This window comes from Nomascus leucogenys, chromosome 19, assembly GCF_006542625.1.
Source record: "Nomascus leucogenys isolate Asia chromosome 19, Asia_NLE_v1, whole genome shotgun sequence".
In the NCBI taxonomy this organism is placed as follows: Eukaryota; Metazoa; Chordata; class Mammalia; order Primates; family Hylobatidae; genus Nomascus; species Nomascus leucogenys.
The window spans coordinates 9,395,201-9,410,219 of record NC_044399.1 but is presented as its reverse complement, the minus strand read 5'-3'; the positions used below and the strand labels follow the sequence as shown (position 1 = coordinate 9,410,219).

Sequence of the window (15,019 nt, the reverse complement as noted above, 5' to 3'; positions counted from 1 at the left end):
TATGTTTTTGTAAGATCCTTCTGGTTATCAGGAGGAAAATGGATAGAAATGACACAAGATTACAGACACAGAGCTCATCTGGGAGACTGTTAAGCAATCCGAATGAGGGTAGAGAGGACAGAGAGAGAGAGGGAATACAGAGAAGAATGGTTCTGTGAGTTTTTGGACATATAACTGAGTGGACACAATGACCAACAGTGTACGTAGAGGGGAAAGAGCCAAGGATGATTCCTAGGCTTCTGGATAGGGTGCAACAGGGTGGATGGCATTTACTAAGAAAGAGAACACTGGAGAAGGAGCTGGATCAAGGAGACAGGTGATGAACCTCTAGTCATGCTGATTCTGAGATACCATAAAGACATCTAAGTAGCCGTGTCCAGCAGACAGCTGTATATACGAATCTACGGGTCTGGCCCTCAGTAGACAAGTCTGGGCTAGAGATATAAATTTGAGAGTCATCAGTATAGTGGTAATTAAAGCGTTGGGAAAAGATGAGATCACCCAATGGGGGCATACAAAGCAAGATCAGGTTTTTAAATTAATAGTAAAATTCACTGAATCATGGGCTATCTGCTTGTAGAGTTAATCAGACCTGAGGAAAGCGTTTTTATTTGGTTGATGTGGCCAAATTCAAAGGCACTATCATCATTTACTGGAGGCGTTACATTTAATCAAAGGGGCTGTGCCAATAATGATGATGATGGTGGTGATGATGAAAACAAAAACAATAATGAGTAGCACTGAGGTCTTATTATGTGCCAGACACTGCTCTAAGTGCTTTCCATGTAGCACTAATTATTCAAAGTAGTTACAACCCTGTGAGGTAGTTATTATTATTAGCCCCATTTTACCAATGAGGAAACAAAAGCAGAGAGAAATTAAATGACTTACTCAAGGTCATATAATAAATAAGTGGCAAAGCCAGGATTCAAACCCAGCAGTTTGGTTCCTAATTTGTGCTGTTAAAAGCACCCTACACATTGATAAACCCAAATACTACTATTCAGAACACATACAAAGCAAGGAGAAAAAAATTAGCACATAAGAATTTTGGCATATCTATTAAGTGAGAAATTCTTACACATAAAACTGTAATTTATTCATTAACCAAAACACTCTGTAGATTATCCTGAAAAATATAAATGCTTACTATCTGGATAACACATCCTTTCAACAGTTTTGTCTTCAACTTTTCCTTATAGACAACCTATATTTTAGCTCTTAACACCAATATATGCTTTTGTATAACTACGAATAACCATTCTGCTAATGTAAAGATCACCTGTTTATCTTTTCTTAGAAATGAAAAATATTTACTAATATTACTCAGATACTTAAATGTCACTTTCCTCTTCAAAAGATTACATTAGATAATTAATTTTCCAGTAGCCCATGTGTGGTAAGTACTATAATTTCTACTACATAAATAAGAAAATCAAGAAGATGAATTACTAGCCCAGGGGGATTACATTTCAGAATTAGAATTCAGGCTACTCAACCTTTCCAGTTCCTTCCTCAAGTTAAGCCTTCTTATAAAAATCAAAATATCCAAAGTTTGTCTACTTAGTTCATGTAGTAACCAGCAAAAATATTATCATACAAGAGGTCTAGCTAACCTCAAAAGATCTGAAAGTGTTATTGCTTCTCTCTGCCAAAGTAAGGACAGATAACAGAAGGCAAGTGTCTGTGGCACGGTCATCTTCACGATTCCCTTCTCCTTTCGTTGTGAGTATTCGACTCCATCCAGAGATCCAGAGCAGACAGACGTTTCTTAGGAGATAAATGGAGATTTTTAAAAATCCAGGTAACTATTTGGATAACAAAAGAAAAACAACAAAAAATCTAAACAGGCATTTTAAATATTGACATGGTTTGGCTGTGTCCCCACCCAAATCTCATCTTGAACTGTAGTTCTCATAATTCCCACGTGTCATGGGAGGGACCTGGTGGGAAGTAATTGAATCATGGGGGCGGGTTTTTTCCGTGCTGTTCTCATGAGAGTGAATAAATCTCATGAGATCTGATAGTTTTATAAAGGGTAGTTTCCCTGCACACGCTCATCTTGCCTGCTGCCATGTAAGATGTGCCTTTGCTCCTCCTTCACCTTCTACCACGATTGTGAGGCATTCCCAGCCATGTGGAACTGTGAGTCTGTTAAACCTCTTTTTCCACATAAATGACCCAGTCTTAGGTATTTCTTCATAGCAGTAAGAAAATGGACTAATACAAATATCTTAAAACTAGTTATAAAACCTTTACAAAGAGCATTTGGCAATAAAGAGTAATGAAGGACTAGAATAAAATCAGCCAAAAACGTAATCATGGGATATCTGTGGGAGTGAGATGGGACAGGATCCTAAAGAGGGATTTGAGCCAGGCACAGTGGCTCCCACCTGTAATCCTAGCACTTTGGGAGGACAAGGTGGGTGGATCACTTGAGGTCAGGAGTTCGAAACCAGCCTGGTCAACATGGTGAAACCTCATCTCTATTAAAAAATACAAAAAATTAGCCAGATGTGGTGGTGGATGCCTGTAATCCCAGCTACTTGGGAGGCTGGGACAGGAGAACTGCTTGAACCTGGGAGGTGGAGGCTGCAGGGAGCCGAGATCGTGCCATTGCACTCCAACCTGAGTAACAGAGCAAGACTCTGTCTCCAAAAAAAAAGGATTTGAACTGTTTGAATTTTTTAATAGTAACATAAACAATTTTTTAAATAAAGGAAAGGATACACAATTACAATGCACAACAAAAGATGTGTAACTGCTTTGACTCTGACCTCAACTCCCATGTCACCTTCTCTACAAGGCCTCTCCAAAACTCCGAAACTTAGTTAAAGCAGCACCTCCTCCTATCCCCATCCTCCAGGTATCCCCTACCATATGACATTATGGTATCTTCATTCATTCACCAGATGCTTATTCATCTCATTCTTTGTGCCACTCTTCTATGACTCAGGAAATGACAAGTGAACAATGACTCATCTCTCTTAGAACTTATATTCTAGTAATGGGAGACAGACCAATAAACAAACAAACAAGAAATACAATTGGCAGAGCCAGGTGCCATGGTGTGCACCTGTAATCCCAGCTACTATGGAGGATGAGACAGGAGGATCACTTGAGCCCAAGAATGTGAGACTAGCCCAGGCAACACAGAGAGACTCTATCTAAAAAAAGAAAAAAAAAATACCATTGACAGATAGTGATGCTACATAGAAAAATAGCAATGTAGAGTCATACCAAGTGATGGGAAGGGAAGACAGATGCGCTATTTTACATGGATGTCAGAGAAACCTCATTGAGAAGGTGATATTTGAGCAGAGACCTGTATTAATTCAGAAAGTAAGTCTTAAGGATGTTGGGAAGAATACCAAGTATATTAGGAGGAGTGAACTGCAGGAACAGCAAAAAGGCCAGTGTAGTGAAAGCACCATGGGATGCAACATAATATAGTTTCTACACAAATCTGCCATGATTGTGAGGCCTCCCCAGCCATGTGGAACTATGAGTCCATTAAACCTCTTTCTCTTTATAAGAACAGAAATTTCTGAGGGAAAGTGGTGGGAATAATACTGAAGAGAGATTAAGAACTATATTATGTAGAATTTTGTAGGTCATTATTTGTACTTTGGATTTTATTCCAAGTATAAGAAGTTTCTGGAGAGTTTTAAAACATGGAAGCAACAGGACCTCATTTATGTATTTAAAAAGGTCACTCCAGCTGCTGTGGGAAGAATGGAGTTACGGGAGGGCAGGAGTGGAAACAGAAGACCACTCTTTCAGGAAAGCCATGACTGGTACTTGGACTGGAGTGGTAGCATTGCAGCTGGTGAGAAATGGTTGGATTCTAGATAGATTTTAAAGGCAGAGTCAAAGGATTTGCTGATAGATTGGATGTAAAGCATGAGAGAAAAGGAGAAAACAAGTATGATTCTAAGGTTGTTGGCCTGAGCAACAAGTAGAATGCATTGCCATTTACCAAGACAAGGAAGATGGCAAAAAAAAAAAAAAAAAAAATCAGCTTTGATGAGCGAAATCACAATGTTAGAATTATATGCATTAAGTGTGAATCTTATTAAATACACCAATAGAAATGTTTAGTCAGCAGCTGAATATAAGAATCTATACTTTGAAGGAGAGGTGGGACTAGAGATAGGAATTTTAGTTTCAGCATATAGTTGGTGGTTGGTTAAAGCTATGGTATTAGGTGAAGTCACATAAGGAGTAAGGGTAGATAAAGCAGCAGGACTAGGAATGACCCTGAGAAGCTACACTTTCTTAAACAAAAACTCTCAAAATAACTCCTCAAAATCCCTTTCTCCAAATTCTATAAGTCCTTTCTTCATAGCACTTATCAGTGACTAAAATGTTCTTTATTTGGTCATTTATTGCCTATCCCCTCCTACTACAATATAAACACCTTGAAGGCGGACAGTCTTGCCACCATTATGTCCCAGTGCCCTGAACAGTCTCTAGCACAGAGTAGAAGCCTGGTGTGCAAATAGGCCCAACAGTTCTACTTTGAAGATTTCATCCCAGTGAAATGATTTGAAAGCCATGCAAAGGTTTCGGGTCAAGGAATGTTGTGGCTGTTTATAATATAAAAAAAATTTAGAACAACCTAAATGCCAGGAATAGAAGTTTAATTAAGTAATTCCATGCAATGGTATACTACAAAACAATGTCCATAATACTTTTAGATCAGTGGTTCTCAAAGTATACTCCTGGACCAGCAGTATTAGTATCACCTGAGAACGTAATGGAAATGCAAATTACTGAGGTTTAACATGCTCTTCAGGTGATTCTGATGGATGCTAAAGTTTAAGGACCATCGGTTTTAAATGAATATATAAAGTCACGGATTTCCATAAAACAAATGTGTGTTGTGTACACACACACAATTTTTCGTATATTCCTTATAATATGTAAGGACTTCCAGTTAAGGTGGCAAATTGAAAACACATGTTAGCCTCTGCTCTCTCCTGCTACAACAATTATAAAGAGAATTTTTTAAACATGTAAACCTGAGGACAAGTAACATGAAAAAGGTGACAAGAACAAAAAAATTTTAGAAGTTGGAAAGCATACAGATAGGTGATTATTGGCTTGGCAGTCCTGAGAAAGCTAGATCCAAAGCCAGCAGTGGGGAATATGCCAAAAAGCAGTTTTCACTGAGGATCCCTAAAGAAGGCTCAGGAATTGGAGAAACTTATACCACTAGAAACTGGATGAAGGCAGGCCTAACACCAGGATGACTGCTTAAAATCCAGATTAAGAAGCAGTTAGACATCCAGATTCTTTTTTTTTTTTTTTTTTTTAGATGGAGTCTCGCCATCTGTTGCCCAGACTGGAGTGCAGTGGTGTGATCTCAGCTCACCACAACCTCCAACTCCCGGGTTCGAGCCACTCTCCTGCCTCAGCCTCCTGAGTAGCTGGGACTACAGGCGTGCACCACCACACCCATCTAATTTTTTGTATTTTAGGAGAGACGGAGTTTCACTACATTGGCCAGGATGGTCTCAATCTCCTGCCCTCGTGACCTGCCTGCCTCAGCCTCCCAAAGTGCTGGGATTACAGGCGTGAGCCACCACACCCGGCCAGACATCCAGATTCTTATCCCAAATCCATGCAGCCAAGTGATGCCCCTCCCTAGTCTTGGCCAAAAACTGGAAATTTCTTCTCCAGAGAGAAGGGTCCCTAGAATAAGGCATGCAACTCACATGCACTGTTGAGAAGTGAAAACAGGAGGCTTAAGTGAAAGTTTACATACTGAATACTAAAACAATCCCCCATTCCCCTCCGGTCTTCTTCTTCCTACCCAGTTCCCAGAACAGTGACAGCCAAGATTACAAACCTGCCAAACAGAAGACTCAAAGAGATTTCTCTGAGGAATCTGATCAGCTCGGGGGGAAAAGATTTAAAGATGATAACGCTGGGGTTCACTGAGAAAATAACCTTGCATACAGAGCAGAGCTGACAAGACTACCTGCGGAAAGAAAGCCTTCTATCAACTTTTTAGTCTCCATGTTTAAGTAAGAATAGCTATCTTAGGCTCACGAAACATTTGAAGGCTTTCATGTAGAAAGCAGAGGCCAAAACAATCAAGTCAGGGGTGAAATATCATTAATATTCTCTGTGAAATAGAAGATGCTCCACAAAAATGAGAGGGTAATCCAGGAAAGAAGAAATGGGAGGCAGAAAATAAAAAATTCCAACAAAAGAAAAATGACAGAATCTCAGGATGGTGGTAAAGAGAGATCCTGGCTGGGCACAGTGGCTCACGTCTATAATCCCAGCACTTTGAGAGGCCGAGGCGGGCAGATCACAAGGTCAGGAGATCGAGACCATCCTGGCTAACACGATGAAACCCCATCTCTACTAAAAATACAAAAAAAAAATTAGCTGGGAGTGGTGGTGGGCGCCCGTAGTCCCAGCTACTCGGGAGGATGAGGCAGGAGAATGGCATGAACCCAGGAGGCAGAGCTTGCAGTGAGCCAAGATCGCGCCACTGCACTCCAGCCTGGGTGACAGAGCAAGACTCTACCTCAAAAAAAAAAAAAAAAAAAAAAAAAAAGGAGAGATCCTGAAGTCAGCTAGGCCACAGGCCTACAGATAACATTCTAGACCAGAGCAGATCAGAGGCTCCAGGGAGACTTCTTCCAGAAGATGAAATTGATAGAATACATAAGGTATTAAGAGATTGTAAGAACTGGGAGGAGGTGTGGAGATACATTAGTAATAAATTTTACAGATTAGTAATAAACAGAAAACTAAATAAATAACAATTATCAACTCCAAGAAAACCACAGGATATACAGAAAAAGTAATCATAGTAAGCTATACTGCTCAGTCTAAATAATGTGTATACATTTATAATAATTTAAGCAGTAAATACTGATCTAGTAAAAAATTACAGCAATTATATTGAGAAGAGAGAGAATAAGAAATGCACATGCATGTACTGGTGACCATGTGTTAAGGGACAGTGAGGAATGTGTGAAAGAACTAAAACGGAATTCAATAGCTAATGTCCCAAACCAGAAATCAAGATGTAATACTAGAAGCATGTGATACAGAAATACAGAAGTTACAAAAGAGTTGAAAATGAATGCCTCTTGGGAATAGGATATTAGCTGAAGGTAGACTACAAATTTTATTTTTTTTAAGACAGGGTTTTGCTCCATCGACCAGGCTAGAGTGCAGTGGCATGATCACGACACACTACAGCCTTGACCTCCTGGTTCAAGCACTCCTGCAACCTCAGCTACCTGAGTAGCTGGGACTATAGGCATGCACCACTCTGCCTAGCTAATTTTTATTTTTTGAGAGATAGAGGTCTCACTATGTTGCCCAGGCTGGTTTTGAACTCCTGGGTTCAACTGATCCTCCCTCCTTGGCCTCCCAAAATGCTGGGATTACAATAGGTACAGTCCACCACCGTGACTGGTGGACTACAACTTTAAACAATTTTTTATGTTTGCGATTTTTTTATAACAAGACTTATAGAATGATTTGTAGAATTTTGATTTAAAAATTTAAAGAATGAAGCAATAATTCAAATTTTTACAAAAACAAATTCTTTCCCTATACATACATGAAGAAAAACTTTCTGGAATGATCTACAATAGCAGTAGCAGTAATTTCTAGTTGGTACAATAACTGGTGATTTTTTCTTTGTGACTATCTGCATTTTATAGTTTTATATTAAGTTTCACTAATAATTACTTCTTTTTTTTTTCTGAGATGGAGTCTTGCTCTGTCACCTACACTGGAGTGCAGTGGTGTGATCTTGGCTCACTGAAACCTCTGCCTCCTGGTTCAAGCAATTCTGCCTCAGCCTCCCAAGAAGCTGGGACTACAGGTGCGTACCACCACGCCTAGCTAATTTTTGTATTTTTAGTAGAGATGGGGTTTCACCATGTTGGCCAGGCTGGTCTTGAACTCCTGACCTCAAGTGATCTGCTCCTCTCAGCCTCCCATAGTCCTGGGATTACAGGTGTGTGCCACTGTGCCTGGCCATTGATTACTTTTAATGTAAAAACTAAAAGAAAGCTCTAGGGAATCATCATTTACTAAAAAACAAGCAGGCCGAGCACGGTGGCTCACACCTGTAATCCCGGTACTTTGGGAGGCTGAGGCAGGCCGATCACAAGGTCAGGAGTTTAAGACCAGCCTGACCAACATGGTGAAACCCCGTCTTTACTAAAAATACAAAAATTAGCCGGGCATGGTGGCACATGCTTGTAATCCCAGCTACTCAGGAGGCTGAGGCAGGAGAATCACGTGAACCTGGGAGGCAGAGGTTGCAGTGAGCTGAGATTGTGAAACTGCACTCCAGCCTGGGTGACAGAACTAGATTCCATCTCAAAAACAAACAAACAAACAAACAAAAACAAATAAGCAAACAAAAGTGTTACACACAGGTAAACAAAACAATCATGATGCTTTAAAAGGAGCTAATATCTTTTTTTAAAAAGGTTCGATGGTTTTACAGTCACGGCCTTCTGGGACTATTTGAGCTCACGCTTGTCTGAAAAGGTGGAGAAGAAAACTCCAGAAATTCTTTGTTGCCCAATTAGTCAATGATCCTAACACTTTACACCAAAAGTAACTTATTTGATATCCGTGTCACTGTGCAGTCCAGCAAGAGATGTGGATACACTAATAAAGGAATGAAGGCCTATATTTTAATCTTAAATATATTCCTTATTTATTTCAAGTTATGGAATTATATCAGAAAGTAAAACACACATGTAACAAGGTAAATTTTACTCAGCTTGCTTTCGTCTATGCTTAGAAACTGGACATATCATCTTTGTCTATTTTACTATATGGCCACATGATAACATTTTTCTGCTACAACTTTTCTTTGAAGATGCTGAGCCCACACATATAGATCTTTTTGAAGTAACCTCCTTCTTTCTGGATCCACTTGAACTTTATGTCCCTTTAAAGTCACACACAAAAAACTCACATGGAGACAATGTGCCTTTTAAAAAATTGCGCTAAAATTTCACTTAGTTTGTCTTAGCCATATGATTGAGCAAGTCATTGTTCCTTGCTAGATTCTTCCTTGCTAAACCAAGTTCCCTTTCCTTGGATTATCAGAAGATTAGACTAAATTATTTTTAAGGGGCATAACAGCTTTAAAATTCTAAATGGTTTGGTTCTCATTTTTACCTGATTGTGATGCTTTGCTGATGGGGAAAGGTTTTCGAGTGTGGACGTCAGACTGAGACTCCGCTCCACTTTCAAGAAAAGGAGGACAGCTGACATCACTTAGCAGCTCAGGCTCACTAGCCCAGTCTGAATGACTTAGATTATCTTCTAATACCTGTTTGCAAAACGATATAAATAAAATTATTGCGTAACAGTTTTAAACAGTTAATTTCTGGGAACTTAAACAACTCCTATCACAAACACCCTGAAAGAAACCACTCTAGAAAACTGCAACTGTCTGCCAAGTCCCTTTACTTCTGAAACATGCTCCTGACAGCTCCCAGCAGTGCTTCTTGGAGAGGAGTCACAGACAAGGATGGGTGAGGAAACCGGCTGCCAGCCCTGCCATCAGGTCTCCTTCTTCCATGAACATCTCTCTTACAGCGCTAATATCTTCACCACTGAAAACAACATGCATCAATGACTCCACATATGCTGGCTGGCTTCTTTTTACCAAACCTACCTGGGGAATTTTTGCTTTGTATCTTTGTTAATTCTGGTTCTCCTGCCTGCACTATGCCTTTTCCTCCCTCTCTCTAACTCATTACCTACTCATCATGCCATTTTTCCAACCCACTCTTCAGAGACTTCTCCTTTCCTTGAAATCCTATAGCACATATGATTTGTAACATGTAATCAACAAGGATATACTATCACATACTACTGTTTAACTGTTCACACATGTACTGTTGAAATGACAGTGTCCCTAAAAAGGTCAGCTGGTTGGCTACCTAAAGACCTCATTAGCTGGCATTACCTAGGCAAACCAATCACAGTCAAAAAGCCATGGTTTCAACCCTGCAGGCCAAGAAACTTGATCTTATTACAGGAAGATAAGACTTAAGACTCCTGATAAAGAGGCTCACAAGACAATGAAGAAAAAAAAAAAAAAAAAAAAAAAAAAAAAAAAAAAAAAAAACAACTCAGAGAATGAAATAAGATGCTTGTGTCCTCTGTCAAGCATATCCCCTCCCTATAGGGAAGCCCCGTGAGAAGGCGGCTAACCAGAAAGCTGGCTGATGAGCATGAACACACTGAGAAAACTTCCACAGGTTCCCACAGGTTACCACTGCCAGCAACTCTACCACATACTCTGCCTCTGCCTGATTCTTCTGGACGATTCAAACTCCTGTTTAAAGCCAGGTTCTCTATTTGTGCACTTGATCCTACCTCTCTGTATATTCAAAGATATCTGTTCAAAGATTCACATCTACTCTTTCTCTCCATTGCAAATTGTTCTTCTCTCCTGCATCATTCGTATCACTACACAGATATGCTACCATTTATCCCATTTTTAAAAAAAATTTTTTATTATTATACTTCAAGTTTTCGGGTACATGTGCACAACGTGCAGTTTTGTTGCATATGTATACATGTGCCATGTTGGTGTGCTGCACCCATTACCTCGTCATTTAGCATTAGGTATCTCTCCTAATGCTGTCCCTCCCCCCTCCCCCAACCCCACAACAGTCCACAGTGTGTGATGTTCCCCTTCCTGTGTCCATGTGTTCTCATTGTTCAAGTCCCACCTATGAGTGAGAACATGCAGTGTTTAGTTTTTTGTCCTTGCGACAGTTTGCTGAGAATGATGGTTTCCAGCTTCATCCATGTCCCTACAAAGGACATGAATTCATCATTTTTTATGGCTGCATAGTGTTCCATGGTGTATATGTGCCACATTTTCTTAACCCAGTCTATCATTGTTGGACATTTGGGTTTGTTCCAAGTCTTTGCTATTGTGAATAGTGCCGCAATACACATACGTGTGCATGTGTCTTTATAGCAGCATGATTTATAATCCTTTGGGTATATACCCAGTAATGGGATGGCTGGGTCAAATGGTATTTCTAGTTCTAGATCCCTGAGGAATCGCCACACTGACTTCCACAATGGCTAAACTAGTTTACACTCCCACCAACAGTGTAAAAGTGTTCCTATTTCTCCACATCCTCTCCAGCACCTGCTGTTTCCTGACTTTAATGATCGCCATTCTAACTGGTGTGAGATGGTATCTCATTGTGGTTTTGATTTGCATTTCTCTGATGACCAGTGATGATGAGCATTTTTTCATGTGTTTTTTGGCTGCATAAATGTCTTCTTTTGAGAAGTGTCTGTTCATATCCTTCGACCACATTTGATGGGGTTGTTTTTTTTCTTGTAAATTTGTTTGAGTTCATTGTAGATTCTGGATATTTGCCCTCTGCCAGATGAGTAGGTTGCAAAAATTTTCTCCCATTCTGTAGGTTGCCTGTTCACTCTGATGGTAGTTTCTTTTGCTGTGCAGAAGCTCTTTAGTTTAATTAGATCCCATTTGTCAATTTTGGCTTTTGTTGCCATTGCTTTTGGTGTTTAAGACATGAAGTCCTCGCCCATGCCTATGTCCTGAATGGTATTGCCTAGGTTTTCTTCTAGGGTTTTTATGGTTTTAAGTCTAACATGTAAGTCTTTAATCCATCTTGAATTAATTTTTGTATAAGGTGTAATGAAGGGATCCAGTTTCAGCTTTCATATGGCTAGCCAGTTTTCCCAGCACCATTTATTAAATAGGGAATCCTTTTCCCATTTCTTATTTTTGTCAGGTTTGTCAAAGATCAGATAGTTGTAGACATGCGGCATTATTTCTAAGGGCTCTGTTCTGTTCCATTGGTCTATATCTCTGTTTTGGTACCAGTACCATGCTGTTTTGGTTACTGTAGCCTTGTAGTATAGTTTGAAGTCAGGTAGCGTGATGCCTCCAGCTTTGTTCTTTTGGCTTACGATTGACTTGGCAATGTGGGCTCTTTTTTGGTTCCATATGAACTTTAAAGTAGTTTTTTCCAGTTCTGTGAAGACAGTCATTGGTAGCTTGATGGGGATGGCACTGAATCTATAAATTACCTTGGGCAGTGTGGCCATTTTCATGATATTGATTCTTCCTACCTATGAGCATGGAATGTTCTTCCATTTGTTTGATTCCTCTTTATTTCATTGAGCAGTGGTTTGTAGTTCTCCTTGAAGAGGTCCTTCACATCCCTTTTAAGTTGGATTCCTAGGTATTTTATTCTCCTTGAAGCAATTGTGAATGGGAGTTCACTCATCATTTGGCTCTCTGTTTGTCTGTTATTGGTGTATAAGAATGCTTGTGATTTTTGTACATTGATTTTGTATTGTGAGACTTTGCTGAAGTTGCTTATCAGCTTAAGGAGATTTTGGGCTGAGACGATGGGGTTTTCTAGATATACAATCATGTCATCTGCAAACAGGCACAATTTGACTTCCTCTTTTCCTAATTGAATGCCCTTTATTTCCTTCTCCTGCCTAATTGCCCTGGCCAGAACTTCCAACACTATGTTGAATAGGAGTGGTGAGAGAGGGCATCCCTGTCTTGTGCCAGTTTTCAAAGGGAATGCTTCCAGTTTTTGTTCATTCAGTATGATATTGGCTGTGGGTTTGTCATAAATAGCTCTTATTATTTTGAGATATGTCCCATCAATACCTAATTTATTGAGAGTTTTTAGCATGAAGCGTTGTTGAATTTTGTCAAAGGCCTTTTCTGCATCTATTGAGATAATCACGTGGTTTCTGTCTTTGGTTCTGTTAATATGCTGGATTACGTTTATTGATTTGCATATATTGAACCAGCCTTGCATCCCAGGGATGAAGCCCACTTGATCATGGTGGATAAGCTTTTTGATGGGCTGCTGGATTCGGTTTGCCAGTATTTTATTGAGGATTTTTGCATCGATGTTCATCAGGGATATTGGTCTAAAATTCTCTTTTTTTGTTGTGTCTCTGCCAGGCTTTGGTATCAGGATGATGCTGGCCTCATCAAATGAGTTATGGAGGATTCCCTCTTTTTGTATTGACTGGAATAGTTTCAGAAGGAATGGTACCAGCTCCTGCTTGTACCTCTGGTAGAATTCGGCTGTGAATCCGTCTGGTCCTGGACTTTTTTTGGTTGGTAAGCTATTAATTATTGCCTCAATTTCAGAGCCTGTTATTGGTCTATTCAGAGATTCAACTTCTTCCTGGTTTAGTCTTGGGAGGGTGTATGTGTCGAGGAACTTATCCATTTCTTCTAGAATTTCTAGTTTATTTGCGTAGAGGTGTTTATAGTATTCTCTGATGGTAGTTTGTATTTCTGTGGGATCGGTGGTGATATCCCCTTTATCATTTTTTATTGTGTCTATTTGATTCTTTTCTCTTTTCTTCTTTATTTAGCCTTGCTAGCAGTCTATCAATTTTGTTGATCTTTTCAAAAAACCAGCTCCTGGATTGATTTTTTGAAGGGTTTTTTGTGTCTCTATTTCCTTCAGTTCTGCTCTGATCTTAGTTATTTCTTGTCTTCTGCTAGCTTTTGAATGTGTTTGCTCTTGCTTCTCTAGTTCTTTTAATTGTGATGTTAGGGTGTCAATTTTGGATCTTTCCTGCTTTCTCTTGTGGGCATTTAGTGCTGTAAATTTCCCTCTACACACTGCTTTGAACGTGTCCCAGAGATTCTGGTATGTTGTGTCTTTGTTCTTGTTGGTTTCAAAGAACATCTTTATTTCTGCCTTCATTTCATTATGTACCCAGTAGTCATTCAGGAGCAAGTTGCTCAGTTTCCATGTAGTTGAGCGGTTTTGAGTGAGTTTCTTAATCTTGAGTTCTAGTTTGATTGCACTGTGGTCTGAGAGACAGTTTGTTATAATTTCTGTTCTTTTACATTTGCTGAGGAGTGCTTTACTTCCAACTATGTGGTCAATTTTGGAATAGGTGTGGTGTGGTGCTGAAAAGAATGTATATTCTGTTGATTTGGGGTGGAGAGTTCTGTAGATGTCTATTAGATCTGCTTGGTGCAGAGCTGAGTTCAATTCCTGGATATCCTTGTTAACTTTCTGTCTTGTTGATCTGTCTAATGTTGACAGTGGGGTGTTAAAGTCTCCCATTATTATTGTGTGGGAGTCTAAGTCTCTTTGTAGGTCACTAAGGACTTGCTTTATAAACCTGGGTGCTCTTTTATTGGGTGCATATATATTTAGGATAGTTAGCTCTTCTTGTTGAAGTGATCCCTTTACCATTATGTAATGGCCTTCTTTGTCTCTTTTGATCTTTGTTGGTTTAAAGTCTGTTTTATCCGAGACTAGGATTGCAACCCCTGCCTTTTTTTGTTTTCCATTTGCTTGGTAGATCTTCCTCCATCCCTTTATTTTGAGCCTATGTGTGTCTCTGCACATGAGATGGATTTCCTGAATACAGCACACTGATGGGTCTTGATTCTTTATCCAATTTGCCAGTCTATGTCTTTTAATTGGAACATTTAGCCCATTTACATTTAAGGTTAATGTTGTTATGTGTGAATTTGATCCTGTCATTATGATGTTAGCTGGTTATTTTGCCCGTTAGTTGATGCAGTTTCTTCCTAGCCTTGATGGTCTTTACAATTTGGCATGTTTTTGCAGTGGCTGGTACCAGTTGTTCCTTTCCATGTTTAGTGCTTCCTTCAGGAGCTCTCGTAGGGCAGGCTTGATGGTGACAAAATCTCTCAGCATTTGCTTGTCTGTAAAGGATTTTATTTCTCCTTCACTTATGAAGCTTAGTTGGCTGGATATGAAATTATGGTTTGAAAATTCTTTTCTTTAAGAATGTTGAATATTGGCCCCCACTCTCTTCTGGCTTGTAGAGTTTCTGCCGAGAGATCCGCTGTTAGTCTGATGGGCTTCCCTTTGTGGGTAACCCGACCTTTCTCTCTGGCTGCCCTTAACATTTTTTCCTTCATTTCAACTTTGGTAAATCTGACAATTATCTGTCTTGGAGTTGCTCTTCTCGAGGAGTATATTTG

At 39.6% G+C, this 15,019-nt stretch overlaps 1 protein-coding gene across 1 annotated transcript in view; it reads right to left on the bottom strand.

Annotated features, from left to right (window-relative positions):
* TAF1B (TATA-box binding protein associated factor, RNA polymerase I subunit B) overlaps positions 1-15,019 on the bottom strand; it is a 92,195-nt gene that overhangs the window by 58,055 nt on the left and 19,121 nt on the right. Inside the window, exons 6-7 of the mRNA XM_003272721.4 lie at positions 9,181-9,334; positions 1,617-1,770 (exon numbers count right to left, since the gene is read on the bottom strand). Of these exons, the coding sequence (XP_003272769.1) occupies positions 1,617-1,770; positions 9,181-9,334 (308 nt within the window). The remainder of the gene's footprint in view (positions 1-1,616; positions 1,771-9,180; positions 9,335-15,019) is intronic.